At 41.1% G+C, this 20,543-nt stretch overlaps 1 protein-coding gene across 1 annotated transcript in view; it reads right to left on the reverse strand.

Annotated features, from left to right (window-relative positions):
- PLCE1 (phospholipase C epsilon 1) overlaps window positions 1-20,543 on the reverse strand; it is a 326,950-nt gene that overhangs the window by 73,454 nt on the left and 232,953 nt on the right. Inside the window, exons 5-7 of the mRNA XM_074959062.1 lie at window positions 11,410-11,555; window positions 8,382-8,640; window positions 2,845-3,053 (exon numbers count right to left, since the gene is read on the reverse strand). Of these exons, the coding sequence (XP_074815163.1) occupies window positions 2,845-3,053; window positions 8,382-8,640; window positions 11,410-11,555 (614 nt within the window). The remainder of the gene's footprint in view (window positions 1-2,844; window positions 3,054-8,381; window positions 8,641-11,409; window positions 11,556-20,543) is intronic.

Genomic DNA, 20,543 nt, shown 5'->3' on the forward strand with positions numbered 1-20,543 from the left:
AAAATTTCTGACGAATCAAAATGCAATTCTAGTTCTTCCTTTGGAATGGATAGGTGAATGTGACTCTCACAGCCATATCACTTTCAAGGACATCAAATTACAAGTAGACCATGTAATTTCCCCTTCTCCAATGACACCCATATTTTATAGATTCCCACTCTTATATACTGTTGTGTATGAAAACATTAAATGACAGGAAAATTAGGGGGAGCTTCTTTCTCAATTTATTCTGGTCTCCCTTGATTTTGACAATATTTAAGTGTCACAAGTTTGAAATAATTTGAAATATATAAGCATTTTAAATTAGAAAAATAACTCTATCCTCTCTGTCAGGGGAGTGAGATATGAAGGAGATGACAAATAATTGTACTTGCGTTGGCAATTTTCTGTCTTCCTACCCAACTTGCTTTATCCCTGAAAAGAGAAAGCCCTAATAAAAATGAATCATTGACATATACTTGGCATGTCAGGAAATTCCTGGTGAATAGCCAAGTCACTGATCACAGAGTGCTAAATATCCTATCAACAGGTAAGAGTGGTAATATTGATAAACATATTCCCTGACTTTGTTAGATGCCCCTTATATTCTTCAGCTCAAGCTAAGTTATCTATTTTTATGGACTCATAGCCTCAGTTCTATATGTAATTCAGGAAAAATCAATTAAGGTAAGATCTTCATTTTCACTTTGAACTATGACACTGAAGCAAATTATGTGATATTTCCCCCAAACATCAAAATATTACAGTTTCATATATCACCCTTACAAAAATCAAGATTTCTACTACTAAACAGTCTTTAGTTTAAATAAATAACTATAATAAAAATACTTTTTAACTTTACTAAGAAACCAAATATTAACATATACAAAAGAGCATAAGTTAATGACCTCACATACTACATGCAAAATACTACTCCCATCTCACTGGAAAAGCTGCCCACAGTGCACAATATTTTAAAACAATCCTGCTTTTCCAGCCTCTACACAAAAAGAGAGCAAAATAGTATTGCCTCATCCTCCTCTGCTGCAAGCTCATGTCCCTCCCAGAGTTCTCAGTGTGCACAAGAAGGAGAAAACAGGACAGTGGGAAGGGAAAGGAGACTTCAAGCACTGACTGCTGGCAGCCAAGAGGGCCTGACTACAGAGGGATGAACTCTTTAAGAAAGCAGACAGGACAGACTGGTACTGCTCAAAGGAGGATGAATTCATTTAATTTCATGTATGTATATAGATATAGAACATATACTCCAAAGCAATGATTAAACATTTACAGGAGAAGTTACCTTCCCATTTATCATTACTAGAAGCATTTTACTTTGCTTCAATAAGTGAAATGTTGTTTTCCCAAGTTTCTTTTAAATCTGAGCTGTGAATTAAATACTAGTTTTAAAATGTCTGATGTTAGTTAAGAAAAATAATTTCTGGAAGGAAGCACTTAAGTTGTAGGAAATTCTAAAGACTACGGGCTTTCTACAGCACTCTTCCGCAATCAAGGGATGATGTAAATGGACAGTGAAGTAGGACAGCCTTTCTTGGCATCAGCTGCTGCTTCACTGCTCAGAAGGAACTAAGGCCAGATGTTAATAATTCTATTAGAAAACATTATTTCAGGAAACAAAGATTATTTCTTTAAAATGAAATTTACAATTGCATGTAAATGAAATAAACGCAGGAAGCTGGTAGCTCCTTCTCAGATGCTCACTTACTGGACTTTATATATAGGTGGCTGAACCAGTTTGGATACCTCTAAACATGTGGGTATTTTACTCTCTGTCATGTGGTTCTTTATCTATAGAGGTAGGGAGCATGCTTCCTGTTAACTATCTGCTACTGTGATATTTTAAATTTATTAGATTAAACTAAAGCTCTTAGTAAAAACAAAAGTTCCTCTCTTTATAACAGTAATACACTTGTCCTTGGGAAAGACTGTGATAGACATAGAACTATCATCTCACCTAACTGCATTTTTCTGCTGTTTCTATGCTGTATAGCTGTGGTTAGTTAGAAATGCACTGTGGGAGACTTATCTCAAATTGGAAGCTAGATACATAACACCAATTTCATTCCCCTGTAAAATGTTTTCCTCTTTAAATTCAATAAGAAAGACAACTAGAAAACAAAACAACACTTTGGAAGATTAAATGATTTAGCAGGCTTTGGACTTATCACTATTCCCACATGACCAATACTGTACGGTATGCTGGTATGATAGTGATCTACTACTGGACCTCTCACTGTACAAGTGGGAACTGGGAATCTGAGGTTGCTAACACCGAGCTTTCCCACGTGTCATACTAAAAGAAACACCAGTGCTAAATAACTGGACTGATCCAGTGTGAAAATTTGGTTAATAACTTTCACGGATTCTTCCTGAGGTAATTATGAACCTCAAATGAACATATCCTTAAAAAGTAGCAGGCTTACCAACAATAATAAATAACCTTTATATTAACTGGGGCAGAATGCTGTTTTAACCCACAGGATATAAGGTTCTGAGCTTTGATAACAGAGATGCCATGGTGCTATTCCTGGCACAACTGATCAAAATCATAATGTAACTGTGGGTTTCTAAAGCTCTCTAAACAAGATGAAAGGGATTTGCCTGGAAATAATTACATCACAATAGAAGATAAAACTATTGAGAGATTCCAAGCCTCTGAGCATCCTGATATCAAGCATAACTCTGGGAAAAGAGCTGAAATTGGAAGGGGCAAAATTCAAGGATGCTTATATTAAAGTTTTATGTTGTTACCATAACTGAGACTCAGACAACAGCAAATTAAACATGAAAAATCTTGAAACACACAGAAAAATAGCACAGTAAACTATGCAATGTAAAACCTACTGGTAACGGTTTCTATCCTTCAAAGAGTTTTTTCTTGAATTGCCTCCTTCACTAAAATTGTCTTCAACTTCTTCAGATTCCAAACTGCGATTACAACTCCGAATGGTTTGAAAGATACTGTTTGCTGTTGATTCTTTTTCCGTATTATTTAAACCATCTTGGCCTACTCGTTGCAAGAAATTATCTTGCCCATTGTAATCTGAAACAAACTAAAAAACCCCAAATAGTTAATACAATGAACAGTTAGAATAGTACATAGTTAAGTAAACTGACAGAAATAGAGTTTAATTTGAGATTTTCAAAGGGGCCTTGGCGTATGAGGCACAGATCAACCCCATTGACTTTCAGTGGGAGTTGAACACCTAATTCTGGTCTATTACTAGGAATTCTAGGCATTACAATACTATAAACAAACAAATAAATAACATTAATTCCTTTAGACTTTTTGAAAATCTCAGCTTTAATCTCTACACTTGAGGGATGATTTGAAAGGAAAAAAAAATAAAAATGGAAAGAACAGTTATTTACCTTACAATGACTGTAAGATGTAAGATTTTCAAGATGTAGTCAGCGTGGATCTCCCTGTAGATACTGCTGTACCACACGTGTGCGAGATTGGATTTTTTTTTTAATAGCAATATCCATTAGGACCATGTATGTGCCCTGTGCCTTCTTGTGCTCACATGGAAGAGGATAAAGGGTCCAGGAACTGACCCTCTCTCAGTTCCCTTGCAATTTGAAGCTTGTGTTAGCTGAAGACTGAAATTGTGGATGGAGCGGAGGGCAGGTCATGGGATTCACACTGCTAACATCATCTCAAGGAATCACTTTTACTGTAGGGTAACTGTTTTTTGTTCTTCAGGTATGTGTAAGCCACCACTGCAGGTGACTGTCAAGTAGTAGCCTCTTCAGGATGGTGGCCATGAGGAGAATCAGCTGCAACTGTCGAAGACAAATGGGAGTACAGCTCTCCCAAACTTTGCAGTAAGTCCAGTGCATAATGCTTGACAAATGTGGCACATTGCAGAACCATGCTGAGGATGCCACTTGAGCTCTGGTAGAATGGTCCCTAAACTGTCAGTGGGAGAGGAACATCAGCCATCTGGTAGCACAGTGTGATACATTTTGAAATTTTAGGGATGAAATGGTTTGCCCTTTAGAGTGGTCAGGTATAGTCTCATATAGTCATTGGGACAGTCTGAAAGGTTTGAGCTTGTCAATATAGTTTCAAAGAACCCTGGATAAACCAAGGTATGGAGTTTCTTCTCCTCTTGTCTGGAACATGGCTATGGGAAGAACACAAGTTAGTTCACTGATTGATTCAAATGCATTTCTAAAACCACCATTGGAAGGAATTTTGCATAAGGTCTCAGGACCACTTTGTCTCTATGAAACCAGGTAGACAGAGGCTCTGCCATGAGTTGCTGGATCTCACTGACTCTTCTGGCTGAAGTGATGGCAACCAGGAATACTGTTTTGGAGAGCAAGATGTTGGATAGATGTTGGAAAGGGACTTAAAGGGCCTATGAAGGACAACACTGAAGTCCCATGGAGGACCTCTAACCAATGAGTGAGCATGTATAAGGCACTTAAGGAATCTGGATACCAACAGATAAGAGAAGATTGAAAGAGACTGAATTGGTGGATGATATGCTGAAATTGCCGCCAAATGGATCTTAATTGAAGTAAAATCCCAGAATGTTTTAATTGCAGCAAGTAGACCAGAATCTTTAGTATTGGGACCTGCATTGGGTCCAGGCCATGTTGGGCTGCCCACATCAAGAACCTTTTCCATTTAGAAGAGTAAGTTTTCCTTATGGATAGTTTCCCTCCTGATGCCAGAATCTCCTGATTATGCAAGGAGCAGTCCTTTTCCATGATGATCAGCCAGCCAATATCCAGGCCTTCAGCATCAGCAACTTTGGGTTCAGATGAAGTACTTGACATATCTCTTGTACAATAGATCTGGGTGGTCTGGAAGTCAGATTGGTGTTGTAGAAAGTCTGCCAGCAAGAACTATTTTGGCCAGTAGGGAGCTAACTACCAAGATGAATCAGGTCCAATTTTGTCTAACTTTGGCAACCACGCTGGTGATTGCTAGGATTGGTGGGAAGATGTAAAAAAGGGCCCTGATTCCATTGTTGGAGGAAAGTGCCCAGTAAAGGCGGAGAAGTGATATCTGAAAGTGAGCTCTAGAGTGGTTTTGACATGGTTCTCAATCATCTCTTCAAACCTGCTCCCTCCGGGAGAGAGAGAGAGAGAGATTGATTTGCAACAGAGAAGAGGGAAAAGGGGTGAATAGTGGGGTCCATGAATAATCCATGAATAATGGGATCACTTTCTGGATGAATACTCAGGCTGGTAGCTATGAAAGAAAGATGACATTCTTGGTTTCTGAGATGGCTGGTACTGGAAGGGTTTGCAGTATGGTTCTGGGGCATAAATGTCCAAAGAGCTGAGTGTTGGTCTGGAATCCTTGAGGCAGTGCAGTGCCTCTTCCATTCATGGGCTATTTAAATGCATATCTTCAAAGGGTAAGTCCTCAATTGTAGCCTGGACTTCCCCTGATACTCCGGATGCCTGGACCCAGGACACTTGGTGCCTTACGACTGCTGTGGAGACCAATTAAGCAGCTGTATTGGATTCATCCACTGCCACCTGTAGTGCTGTCTTGGCTATCATCTGCCCCTCCTTGATCATGTCTCAGTTCTTCCCTATAAACCTGTTGGAGCTGAGCTAGGAAGGAAGTCACCCTCTCCCATACCAAAAGTTGTATTTTGCAAACAGCACTAGATTGGTTGTAATGCAGAACTGGAGAGATGCTTTCCTTCCACAAATGTCCAGCTTTTTGGGGTCCTTGTCTCTGAAGTCCTCTGCGTGGATCTAGTCCTCTCCTGGACTGCAGAGACGATGAGCAACCCCAGTGTCAGATGGGCATAAAAGTAATCAAAACCTCTGGGAGGGACTTGGTAGTGTTTTTCCAGACGCTTCCAAGACAGAAGGGAGTGAGGCAGGGATGTGCCCCAAACCCTTCACTGTGTCTAAAATGCCCTCATTGACTGGGAGGGCAATTCTTGTGGGCATGGAGGGGCTGAGGCTGTTAAATATGTCTTCCTGGAGCACCATCATTTCCATGTCCAATGTGTCCGCTATCCTTGGCAGCAACTCCAGGAAAGCCTGGAAGTCACTGACAGCCAGTGTTGGGGCTATGATGGCTGATTCATCCAGGGATGAGGAGAATTCTTTAGGTAAAGAGAGCAGCTGGAGTGTCTCCCTCATTAACTCCACCATATCTTTGGAAGGTCCATGCAGTACTACTGAGGGCGCTTCAGCAAGCATTGCTGATGGTGACTGAGATCATCTCCTCTTTTCTGAGCCATGGGAAGGGGACCTATGGGAAGGTGGGGCCTCAATAAATCCAGTACAGCAAGTTGTACTGGTCCTGGCTAAACTGTGGGTGTCCCATCCATTCCTAGTCCTGCACAGGGGCTCTGTACCACATACCTTCCAAGTATTCTTTCAGGTACTGTCATTTCCTCTTGGGCAATGGTTCCTTGCCTGAGGTGGGGGAGAAGGAATGGCCTGGTGATGAAGAGGAGAAATAGGTCTCTAGAAATTACAGTGCCAATACATATGGTTTCTGGCAGTGATGTTTGTGGAGCTGGTGCCAATATCACTACTGGTGTCTGGGCTTGTTCTGACACCAAGAGGAGTCGTGAGGGGGGCTTTTTGAAGGAATGTCTTGATACCAAGAAGGGTTCTGGTTCCAGGATCAGTACTGGAGCAGTTCTCTGTATCAATGTCAGTACGAGGGCAACCACCTGGTCTCTTGGTCTCACCGATGTCATGACACTATGCTTATCGATGCTGAGGATTTCAAGGGCTTCTCTCTAGTCCTTGAGTCCTCTCTGAAGAAACTGGCTTTGATACCAGTTGACTGCTGTGTTTGCATTTGGTGGTGGAGTGTCTTTCCATCTCAGAAGGCAGTGCCAGGTCTCTCTGTCCTGAAGACAATGCAGTGAGTGGTAAAGTTGCTGTTGGTGATGTCGGCACTGGTAACAATGGTATTGGCACCCTTTTTGCCTTCTTTTCCCTACTGGAGCCAGAGATGTGGTGCCTGATATAGACAGATCAATGAATACAATCTCGTTGGTTCTGGTGCTCCTGAATCTGAAGCTATCTTCATGGATTAGGTACAAGAGGGGCAGTTAGAACCTCATGTCTTGGGATTTCCAGGTGTGGGTTGAAAAGGAGTGGCAGATGGAACATTTGATGGTGATGTGACCTTTCCCAAGGCAGAACAGACTGGAAGTTGAGGCTAGACAAATTTAGACTGGAAATAAGGCATATAATCTTTAACAGTGAGGGTAATTAACCACTGGGACAATTTATCAAAGGTTAGGGTAGAGTCTCTATCACTGGCAATTTTTAAATTATATTCAGATTAAAAAAAAAAGATCTGTTCTATTTCAAATGGATTTATTTTGAGCAAGTTCTATAGCCTGTGTTATACAGGAGGTCAAACCAGATGATCACAATGGTCCCTTCTGTCCTTGGAATCCATGAATCTGCTTTGTTCATCTATGAGAGGCATGAAACTGTCACAGGAAGGACACACATTAAACTTAGTGGGTTTTGAGCCTGCCATAGCTAGAGATTAGCACAAAGCACCTCACTCTGCTGTACAGGGGGGTGTCCAACATGTCTATCCTAATTGCTTGCTCTCTCTTTTTTTCATGAATACCCAACAAAAAAGTCTAAGATGAAGGATCTAATTAAAACGAGAAGTGCAGAAGGGTTTCTTCACTGGAAAAGGGTTCTGAAACCAGAAGCAGGTCATACAAATTCCCGGTCTGTCTCCCTACCGCAGACATTAAGAAGGAACTGAGAGAAGGTCAGGGCCTCTCCACCCTTTATGTCTTTGCACAAGAGCACAAAGTAGCACAGGGCTGCATCCATGGCCCTGCTGGATGTTGCTATTCAAAAGATTCCAGGTTTGCCTGCCTGAGCACCTAAACTCAGGATCCACACTGACACATACTCGAAGACTTGCTTCTTTTTGTATATTAAGGGCCTGAAACACTGAGGTTCTGAACTCTTCTTTACCTCTATTCCTATTGAATTAAGTGGAAGTTAAGAGCACTATCTTTCAAAGAAAGTGCTTAGCACCTTCCAGAATGAGGTTCTTTGGCATAAACATTCATTGTTGATTGCAACTGTAGTTGCAATATATTTGTCATTCCTATATATAAACAATCCACTTTAAATTAATTTTAAAAAATGAATACAAGTTGTTATTGTATAACTGGATTGATATCCTTCTATTTGATACCATTGATTACACTTTGGTTTAGAGAAGGCCACAAAAAGTTTCATCAACTGCATTGAACAAAGGGGGTTCAAGCAATTGTCATCTTCAATAACTGTCAAATAATAATTTCACTATCATCTACAATTTGGTAGGGAGCCATTTTCACTGTATACAGGTATGGGCATGTAACCACTTAGAACATCAATGCCATCTCTTAATAATTTACCTCTAATGTTTCATCCTGGGAATTATACTGTGGGCAAAGTCTGATGAGGCTTGCTGCTCCATCTAGAACTTCACAAAGCTCCTTTAAAAATACACCACAGAAAGGAACTACTTTACAGCCTGGAATATTCAGAGCACGATTTACCACTTTCCGATATTCAGAGGATGATTCATGTTGTGCCATAGCATCCTTCAGACCTCGCATGGTTTCAATATCAGACTGATCCATGAACTGCCACATTTTTAAAACTTTTCTAGACCTATTGCAAATAGACAACAAAACATTTGTAAGAAAATAAAAAAAAACATAGTTTACATTAAAGTTCAATATCAGAAGTCGATCTCTTCTATTAAAGAAAATTAGTCTTACTTTCATTAGCATTATTCAGAAACAGGGGTCAGCACCACCATGTCGCACGACAGACACTTGACAAAATTACTGGACTTAGGGACAGACATTGGTCGGGGGTGGAAGGTGGCTCTGGGCTGAGGCACGGGGTTGGGGTGTGGGAAGTGGTATGGGCTCTGGGCTGGGGGTGAGGGTTCCAGGGTGGGGCCAGAAATGAGGGGTTCAGGAGGGGGCTCTGGGCTGGAGCAGGGGGTTGGGTGTGTGTGGGGGGATGATGGCTCCACCTGGGGGTGCAGGCTCTGGGTTGAGGCTGGGGGTGAGGTGTTTGGGGTGTAGGAGGATGCTCCGGGCTGAGTCCAAGCTGTTCGGAGGGTGGGAGGGGGAATCAGGACTGGGCCAGGGGGCGGGGCCCGGGCGTGTGCAGGCTCCATGCAGCGCTTACCTCAAGCAGCTCCCTGAAGCAGCGGCATGTCCCCTTTCTGGCTCCTATGCGGAGGTGCAGCCAGGCGGCTCTGCACACTGCCCTGTCCGCAGGTGCTGCCCCCGCAGCTCCCATTGGCCGTGGTTCCCAGCCAATGGGCTGGGAGCGCGGAGTCAGCGTTGGGAGGTGGGGGACAGAGGCAGTGTGCAGAGCTGCCTGGCCACGCCTCCACCAGCAACAGCAGGATGGGGAGCTGCTTGCGGGGAGGCTCACTGCCCACCCCGCAAGTGGCTCCCTGTCCCTGCTGTTGCTGGTGGAGGCAAGTGCGGCCAGGCAGCTCTGCAGGCATGCTGCATCAGTCTGCAGGCACCGCCCCCGCAGCTCCCATCGACCGTGGTTCCCGGCCAATAGGCTGGGAGCCGTGGAGTCAGCATTTGGGTAGAGGGGACCGAGGCAGTGTGCCTGCAGAGCCACCTGGCGTCTGCCAGCAACAGCAGTAACAGGGAGCCACTTGCGGGGAGCCGCCCCAGGTGAGCACTCCCATGGACCTCAAAATTTTTACCACAGACACTTGTGTCCATGTACGGACACGTTGCCAACTCCTGTAAATGAATGAGACAAATTGAGTTAGCTCAGGCTAACAGAACAATTTTTTCCTTTTGAATAACTGAACACCAAAATGAACGTGCAAAGCTGAGTAATGAGATCTAGATATTCCTGGAGCTACAGCTGGGATTTTCAACAGAGCCTAAGAGAGTTAGGCACAACAGCTTGGGAAGGAAAAGAGGAATCTTTTACATTTATCTTGTTATACTACCTTAAAAATAAAGAGTAGTGGGAGGAAATCAGACATAGTTTAAGGAACAATGTCACGAGAAACCTATCTGTACATAACATAAGCTGCTGTATTATTAGTAATCCTTTAGATAAGTGAGAGTGAAATAATTTTCAAACATGATTTTAAATCATTAATGTTGATTAGTATATTTTTTGCATTTCCGTCAGATTGGACAATGAAAATAAACTATAAAATAAACAATTTCACTTTTGTTTCTTGTTAGTTTCAGCTTTCCAGCTCTCACGCACTAGCATGTTGCAGCAATGTTTGTGTTGTAGATGCTCAAAGGAATGTTTATATCCAAACAAAAAATGGTTTTAGGACTGCATGAGAGAATACATTTGCACTGCTAGAAGCTCCCTCATTCCCAGAGGAGCATGTTTGGGCAGAGCCATGGCAATTCCACCCCTCCTCACCTTGCACACCAGCAGTGCTACAGAACAACTAATTACAAGATATCCCTCCCTCCACTATCTCCTTGTCCACTGCATAAAGCTCTGGCACTACCCTTCCTTTCCTCCCCTTCCCTCGTGCAGTGTACTCATAAGAGAGGCATAATTAAACTCTTATTACAGTTTTGACTTCTCCCTGAATCAGCTGGCTTGTCGTAGAACAACCATTTACAGCCTTCTCGGGCTTACATGGCCTGGGAGGCCGTGGATATGTTCTGCAGGACAAGGCTTCTTGTGTTTGTGAGTGCTTTGAATCTGTTTCATATATTAAAAATGTAAACTAACAGCACAATGAGTGTACTTATTAAACCACAAAAAGCTGCAGTAAAAACACAAACTCAAAATACAAAGAAAGTCAGAGTTAAGAGCCTGGAACTTTAGACTTAACTCTTCCTACTACAGAATAATTCATTATACTGTATACTCTATGTAAAATCACTTACTGTTCTGAGAACCCAGCAGCAGTTAGCATAGGTAAAATGGAGTAAGCTAAGGAAGGAGCTTTATTTGACATTTCTTTTTTGACCTATAATCATAATATTACTTTAACATTTATAGTTTCACTACCTTTGTTATTGAAACTCCAACCCTAAAACTATAGTAGTTGTAGTGGGTTACAGATAGTTAAAATAGAACTACTTTTACACTTTTCTTTTCTCATTTAAATCAGCTGTTTGAAAAATATATGTCCATGTTTTCAATTTAACATATTTAGCATGTACCAGGATAGATGATGATGTCTCCAGAGCATTCTGAGAAAATGTCTGTCTTTCACCATGTTTAGTTTTCCCCCAATAATTATGAGAAATTCAAAAGATGAAATGATGTGATTTAGCAACAGAATACTACTTAACAGAGTGATTGATTCAATGCCCCACATTGTTCTTGAGAGAGGAGTTGGGTTTAACAGAAGCTGTAATTTAATCTCTATCTCTGAAACTTCCTTATGTAAAAATGAGTTGCCAGTACCTAAGCCCTGCCAAGAATTCCATTACAGCATTGTAGTTTCCCATGTTCCAGCAGCATTTTGCCACATGTACTAAATATGAGAAGACTTCTCGTTTCTCCTCCATAGAACCGGCAGTAAGGATCAACCATGTAACCCAAGAGCTCACCTAATAAAACAAAATGTACAGTACAAGAAATCAGCCATGGCTATGTTATTTGGAACATTCAGACACATTTAATGCAACAGAATTACTATATTTTAATCTTAAATTGTCTCTATCGGGGGGACAATAAGATATTTCACCAAATTTTATATATATATATATATACACACACACACTCACACACAATAAAATTACACAAAAACATTCACCGCATATGATATATATACTTTGTGTATACACATATCACACACACACATATATGCAAAGTATTTGAATCTCAAAATGCTTTTTAAAGTTATTTATTTTAAACCAAAAATGCTGAACAATAACAGACATTGTATTGTAGACTAGGGCCAAGATTTTCAAAGCTGCCTAAAGGATTTGCAAGACCAATTCCCATTAAAATCAATGGGAACTGGCACCCAAATCTCCTATGTGGCTTTGAAAATTTTAGCCTTAGATAAGATAACCCATTTTGTTCAACTTGGGCAACAGGTCAGAAGCAGCAGTTTATAAATTAGAGAATATTTTTTGCTTGAGTTGATTGAGCTGACATTTGTATATATTTTTTCTTGATGTGCAAATTTGTTCACTGCAATATACTCTAAATACATTTAATAACTAGCTACTATAGCTATTTGTTATATTAAGAAATGAAGCAGAAAATATCACTTTCCAAATTTGACCTTATTGTCAAGTTCTGTTTGGTAATTAATGTCAGCATCAGAAATCAACTAACTATATGATTCTGTACATACTTAAAATCTGATCAGGCACAGAAATTTACTACTCTGAAAATTTTCAGTTTACTTTTCCACAACATCCACAAAAAATAGATATATTTCACATGGAAACCTAATTTAAACCAACTGTTCCTTTTTACAGTATGATTCCCGAGGGTTGATTTTTGTCATTGTAGAAATACTTTTAATCATAAAATAATAAATGTGATCTGTTCACTGACATTGAGTTCCATTCTTCTTTTGGTCTTGAACGATTTATGTGTTTATAGCCATTACCAGAGTGATGAGAGCTTTGCATAACATTTGAGACTCCTAGCTTCCCCCAAAGAAAGAAATCTGTATTAAAATGTCCTACTGATATATTTCAAGACACAAACCAAACATGTGAAATTAACTGAAAATTTGTTGAATTCAAAACAATTTATGAAAACACATAGGGGTTATATACATCACTATATTTTCTTGAGCCTATACAGACACAATATTTTCAATTCCTCATTCTGGGTCATGAGAACAGCAAATACAGTAAGAGCAAGAACAAGAATAAGATTATTCTCTTGCTTTTCAATCTTTCTGATGCCCAATTTAATCAAGCACAACAAAGTCGAGTTCCACTGTTTTCTTAATTTGAAATATATTAACATACTATATTATTAATGAAAGACTGTGTTTAAGTAATATTAGGCTTGATAGAAACCAGCAAAATTCAGGAAATCCAAAGTTATAGCTTTGCCCTAAATCCAATTGTGAAAAAAGAAAAGAAAGAAAGAAAGAAAGAAAGAAAGAAAGAAAGAAAGAAAGAAAACCAGGCAACTAGCTTTGTTATTGGCCTGTGTCACATTTTCAGCATTATTCAAATGTATTTTTACATTTAAGTTTCTTTCTTTAAATAAATTAATAAGGGGAAAGTAAGTCAATGAGGTGCAAAATTTTTTCCTACATATTGCCAATGTTTTAAAACTGCATCTAAGGGCTTGTCTTTGCAGTGCATTAGTCCACAACAGAGATGTATAAACTCCAATGCATACTAGCACGTTGTGCGCTAACTGGTCCATGTGGACCCCTTCTGGCATACAGTAAAAGTTCCCTGTGCATGTTAATGTAGTCCCATTTCAAACAGTACTACATTAACATGCACTAGGGAACTTTTAGTGTGCGCCAGTCGGGTCCCACATGGGTAAGTTAGTGCATGACACATTAGTGTGCACAAGAATCTACACCCCTCTGGTGCAGGCTAATGCATGTTGTAGAGAAGCCCTAATTTACTCAAGAGGCAGAAACAGTTCTGTATTTCAAATAAATTCTGTATTTCAAATAAACACACTCAAGTAAATATATTTTCAAAACGGGCTATACACAGAAGGTGAAATGCTGTGCTATGCTTCTAGTGGCCAATCTGTGGCTCCGGAGCTGCATGCGGCTCTTCAGGGGTTAATATGTGGCTCCTTACCTAGGTACTGATTCCGGGGCTGGAGTTATAGATGCTAACTTCCAATGTGCTGGGGGGTGCTCATTGCTCAACCCCCTGCTCTGCCCCAAGTCCTGCCCCCACTCCATCCCTTCCCCAAAGGCCCCTGCCCCTTTCCCTGAGCCTGCCATGCCCTCGCTCCTTCCCCCTCCCTCCCATAGCCTCCTATACACGTGAAACAGCTGATTGTGGTGGGTGGGGGGAGTAGGCGTTGATTGGTGGGGGCTGCTGGAAGGGGCTGGGGAGCGGATGGGGGGCTGCTGACATATTACTGTGGGTCTTTGGCAATGGTCATTGGTAAATTCTGGCTCCTTCTCAGGCTCAGGTTGGCCACCCCTGCTCTAAGAGGTGCAGAATAGAACTCACAGATGGAGAGAGGGCTAAGATAGTTTTAAACCACATCTGATTCTGGGCTGCTCCAGGGGCTGCATAATTTAGACAGCCCCTGAAGGCTGTCTAATTTACAACAGCCTTTTCATGCCTGCCTAAGAGCAGCAGCACTGCCCAGAATCTCTGCAGTGCTAGGTGCTGCTGCTCTGCTCTTGGAACACTTTTCCTGCCACAAGCCCCATCCCCAGCTTGCCTCTGACATCAGGTTTCTTCCACAATTCCTGTGCATGGGGAATTCTCTCCCAGCTGGATCTGAAACTGTTGGCACCTAATTATACCACTGGTGTCCTTTTACCCAGAAAGAAAAGGAGTACTTGTGGCACCTTGGAGACTAACAACTTTATTTGAGCATAAACTTTTGTGAGCTACAGCTCACTTCATCGGATGCATTCAGTGGAAAATACAGTGGGGAGATTTATATACACAGAGAACATGAAACAATGGGTGTTATCATACACACTGTAAGGAGAGTGATCACTTAAGATGAGCTAATACCAGCAGGAGAGCGGGGAGCGGGGGAGGAAGAAAACCTTTTGTAGTGATAATCAAGGTGGGCCATTTCCAGCAGTTGACAAGAACGTCTGAGGAACAGTGTGTGTGTGTGTGGGGGGGGGGGGGAATAAACATGGGGAAATAGTTTTAGCCCAGCAGAAGAATCTGTCCTATCTTGGGGCCTCTCCTTCTGCACCTCCACCCCCACGAATATGATACAGTTCTGTGGTGACCTAGAATCCTATTTTCGATGTCTCCGACTCAAGGAATATTTCCAATACACCTCTGAACAACATACTAATCCACAGAGACCTTCCTACCAACACTACAAAAAGAAGGATTCTGGGTGGACTCCCCCTGAAGGTCGAAACAACACACTGGACTTCTACATAGAATGCTTCCGCTGACGTGCACGGGCTGAAATTGTGGAAAAGTAGCATCGCTTGCCCCATAACCTCAGCCGTGCAGAACACAATGCCATCCACAGCCTCAGAAACAACTCTGACATCATAATCAAAAAGACTGACAAAGGAGGTGCTGTCGTCATCATGAATAGGTCGCAATATGAACAAGAGGCTGCTAAGCAGCTCTCCAACACCACTTTCTACAAGCCATTATCCTCTGATCCCACTGAGGGTTACCAAAAGAAACTACACCATTTGCTCAAGAAACTCCCTGAAAAAGCACAAGAACAAATCCGCTCAGACACACACCTGGAACCCCAACCTGGGGTATTCTATCTGCTACCCAAGATCCATAAACCTGGAAATCCTGGACGCCCCATCATCTCAGGCATTGGCACCCTGACAGCAGGATTGTCTGGCTATGTAGACTCCCTCCTCAGGCCCTACGCTACCAGCACTCCCTGCTATCTTCGAGACACCACTGACTTCCTGAGGAAACTACAATCCATCGGTGATCTTCCTGAAAACACCATCCTGGCCACTATGGATGTAGAAGCCCTCTACACCAACATTCCACACAAAGATGGACTACAAGCCGTCAGGAACAGTATCCCCGATAATGTCACGGCAAACCTGGTGGCTGAACTTTGTGACTTTGTCTTCACCCATAACTATTTCACATTTAGGGACAATGTATACCTTCAAATCAGCGGCACTGCTATGGGTACCCGCATGGCCCCACAGTATGCCAACATTTTTATGGCTGACTTAGAACAACGCTTCCTCAGCTCTAGTTCCCTAATGCCCCTAATCTATTTGCGTTATATTGATGACATCTTCATCATCTGGACCCATGGAAAAGAAGCCCTTGAGGAATTCCACCATGACTTCAACAATTTCCATCCCACCATCAACCTCAGCCTGGACCAGTCCACACAAGAGATCCACTTCCTGGACACTACGGTGCTAATAAGCGATGGTCACACAAACACCACCCTATACCGGAAACCTACTGACCGCTATTCCTACCTACATGCCTCCAGCTTTCACCCAGATCACACCACACGATCCATTGTCTACAGCCAAGCTCTACGATACAACCGCATTTGCTCCAACCCCTCAGACAGAGACAAACACCTACAAGATCTCTATCAAGCATTCTTACAACTACAATAGGTTGCTGAAGTGAAGAAACAGATTGACAGAGCCAGAAGAGTACCCAGAAGTCACCTACTACAGGACAGGCCCAACAAAGAAAATAACAGAACGCCTCCAGCCGTCACCTTCAGCCCCCAACTAAAACCTCTCCAACGCATTATCAAGGATCTACAACCTGTCCTGAAGGACGACCCAACACTCTCACAAATCTTGGGAGACAGGCCAGTCCTTGCCTACAGGCAGCCCCCCAACCTGAAGCAAATACTCACCAGCAACCACGTACCACACAACAGAACCACTAACCCAGGAACGTATCCTTGCAACAAAGCCCATTGCCAACTGTGTCCACATATCTATTCAGGGGACACTATCATAGGGCCTAATCACATCAGCCACACTATCAGAGGCTTGTTCACCTGCACATCTACCAATGTGATATATGCCATCATGTGCCAGCAATGCCCCCTGCCATGTACATTGGTCAAACTGGACAGTCTCTACGTAAAAGAAAAAATGGACACAAATCAGATGTCAAGAATTATAACATTCATAAACCAGTCGGAGAACACTTCAATCTCTCTGGTCACTCGATTACAGACCTAAAAGTCGCAATATTACAACAAAAAGACGTCAAAAACAGACTCCAATGAGAGACTGCTGAATTGGAATTAATTTGCAAACTGGATACAATTAACTTAGGCTTGAATAGAGACTGGGAGTGGTTGGGTCATTACAAAAAGTAAAACTATTTCCCCATGTTTATGCCCCCCCCCCCACTGTTCCTCAGACGTTCCTGTCAACTGCTGGAAATGGCCCACCTTGATTATCCCTACAAAAGGTTTTCTTCCCCCCCCACGCATCCCCGCTCTCCTGCTGGTATTAGCTCATCTTAAGTGATCACCTTACAGTGTGTATGATAACACCCATTGTTTCATGTTCTCTGTGTATATAAAATCTCCCCACTGTATTTTCCACAGTATGCATCAGATGAAGTGAGCTGTAGCTCACGAAAGCTTATGCTCAAATAAATTTGTTAGTCTCTAAGGTGCCACAAGTACTCCTTTTCTTTTTGCGAATACAGACTAACACGGCTGCTACTCTGAAACCTTTTACCCAGAGTAATCAGGGGTGAGATTCTCACCTACTGCATGTATTTATAAAAATGCTACAAGATTAAGGCCTCAATTTTCCTCTTTGGGGAAAAAAAGAAAAGGAAAATTTGAATTAAAAAAAGTATGTGCATTTTTGTGTACTATATGAATAGCGCAACTGCTGATGTATACTGATGTTTGCTATTAATTATCACTATTGTCTAGTATATTTCTGTAGTGCAGATCTTATAGGTATCTAGACCCATAATCCAAACCTTTATGGACTTTTACATATTAAACTTATTTATGCACATAGGCCCTGATCCAAAGATCGCTGAAGTCAATGGAAAAACTTCTATTGACTTCAGTGGACTGTGGATCAGGCCCATTTTTTTGTCTAACCTGTGCCTCTTTCTAGCAGTTCAATCTGAAATGGGTGTTCTAATTATTCTTTAACCAGACAAAACAGACCTGAACAGTAATGAAGACATGACATGAAATAAACAATGCATGAGCAATACTGCAAACAGTATAGCTAATATTTGTTTGACCATAAAGCAAAATGTACAATATGAATGCCCCAATTTCATATCCTGTTGCAATTATAAATTTTGTATAGTACCTAATATGTATGCAAAATTATGTAATTAGAGTTACAACATTTCATGGTGCATCCTGTAGTAAGTAATTTAATAAAGTGTAAAGAAAGCATATGACCAGTTAGAATTTTGGCTGTGAGATGGCATCTGGATCGCCTCAGTTGCTAAATTGAAGTGCAACATGTCTTTCATTTCACGAGATACGTGCCACATTGTCCTTTCCATAATATGCCACAATCTTTTTTCATATTATTTAAAAGCAATATCCATTCAATTCTTTCATTAACTGTTTAAAAACACAATGTAACAAACAAATAAGAATAGGAAAATCTGTCTCTGCTTATCTGATAATTTCCTTCCTTTGAGTAATAAGGCACACAGATCTGTTACAATAGATACCTCAGTGTGTTTACATCTTGGAGGCAGAACCAGAACTTGTTAGTCACTGGCAGCTGGGGAATGTCTCATCTCCTGAAGTTCCCTGAATCTGAGATAACTTCCACATGGCCAGGATAATTCACATTTACCTTCCTAAGTTACAGATTGTGTTAAATATAGTTTGAGGAAAAGCACAGAGGAAATTTCTCCAACTGCAGAGCATGATAAATTCTATCTAATGACAAAAAACCTAAATCCTTTAATAGCAATTTCCATCTCTATTCTGAATGATCCATTTGTTTCCAAGTGGCTTGGATCTGTGGACCTTATTACTTGAAAAAAGGAAATTTTCAAGTAAGCATGGACAAATTTTCCTATTCTTTGTACAAAGGCCCATAAATCTGTTACAATGTGATTTTCATAGTAGCGTGACTCTAAGGTAGAAGCAGGATCATCTTTTAAATGTTGACACATCCAAAATGAGATAGATTTTATAAAATCTATCTCCTCCAACTTCTCCTGGGCAGTAAGGCATAGAGAAAACTTTTGCCAAAAGACAGGAAATGACAATGACTAAGTTAGGTGACCAATGTGCAGAATCTGGTGAACCTATGTACTGATGGCCATTTGGCTGTCTAGAAGATCTCAATACAGGATTATCAGTGCTCCTAAAGACTGGACTTTGATGCTTAACTGAAGGAGGAATATATCTTGAATTTACTTAGGGAATGAATGCTATGACAATTGAGAGGACTACCTGTCTGAATTAAAGGTACAATATTGAGTCTCATTAGAAGAAGCTCCTTAAAATAAAAATTCATCTGATTGGCGATAACAGCCATTAGGAGGCTCACCCTAATGGATAGCAAGTATAATGGCACCTCCTGCAGGGGTTCAATCTGGGTAGTATTGTAAGGAGCAAAATGAGCTTCCAAAGTCATACTCTATGGCCTTGTGAGATTGGAATAAAGTTTATGCTCTAAGGAGCATTTAACGTTGGGATGTGTACAAAAGTTTATTGTCTTGGACAGGCTGAGAATATACTACACAGACCTGATCTTTTTTCTTGGACGCTCTTATACATGCACAATAAAGCCCTCCTGGAGGAACTCAAGGCTATGTTTCACTGATTTAACATGGTAATTAAGTTATTTTGTACTGTCCCATAGAATAATTTCTATTTGTTGACTTCTCCTTTGGGACTTATGTGAATAAGAATCACTTCATAAAAGTATTCATTTTAAATGTTTCTGGTCCCAGGTGGAATATTTTTTATTTTATTTTATATCAGACCTCCTCTATGAGATACAGACATCTGAAGATCCAATCAGTCCTGAAAACCATAGCCTCTTCATCCTGCATCGCATAACCTGGGTAACTGTTGTTCTTGCATTCTTATATTTTGTATTGTCCTGCAGAGCAGGACATATAGCAGGGATCTTGCCCAGGTTTGAGAAAGGTCATTCACTGCCTCACATTCTCGGTCCTGACATGTAGAAAAACCACAGGGCACCTTATTTATGTTTCCATATGCAAAGAAGTCAATCACCAATCCTCCAAATTGATTTATAAGGAGGGATATATTTCTAGGTAAAGGAGCCACATTGCTAATCGGACTTCTGCCATGTAAATCTTGGTGTTCTTCTCTATCTTGTCAGGCAGTACATATAGAGAAAGGAAACTCTGCTCCAAGACTCACTCTCTCTAGGGTAGGGCTGGTTATGTTCTTCCCAGTTATTATGAAAACACTATTTGACACATTAACTGCCATGACTAGAACAAGTCTTATCTATGAAAGGAAAAGTGCTCCAAGACCTCAATGAATCATTGTGTTCCAGCTCATGAATGTTGCGGTCTTTCTTTCTGGTACACAATCCCTGAACTGAATTGGGAAAATCCCTTAAAATAAAAAACAAAACAAAACAAAATCTGATTTTCTGCATTCACCATTTGTGAGAGCAGAGAATATAAAATGAGAGACAGATCGTTGCCAAAAGGATGAGATATGGTGATATGTGAAGGGAATACCTGGAATTATTAGATAGGTATCATATGAATTCTGGATCACTGAATCATACCTGTGTATAAGATCAGAATTCCCAATGGGTTCCAGTAAAAATTGGATTTTTGTTTCTGTGACATCACATTTTACATTATGGCCATCTTCATCTTCTAGTAACGTTCTTCTGGGAGAAGACCTTGTACCTGATAGTATTCATCCACAGCCCAGGCATATGATTCATTTCCCTGGCACAATGTATTTGTCCT

Source organism: Natator depressus, chromosome 7 (assembly GCF_965152275.1).
Source record: "Natator depressus isolate rNatDep1 chromosome 7, rNatDep2.hap1, whole genome shotgun sequence".
Lineage (NCBI taxonomy): Eukaryota > Metazoa > Chordata > Testudines > Cheloniidae > Natator > Natator depressus.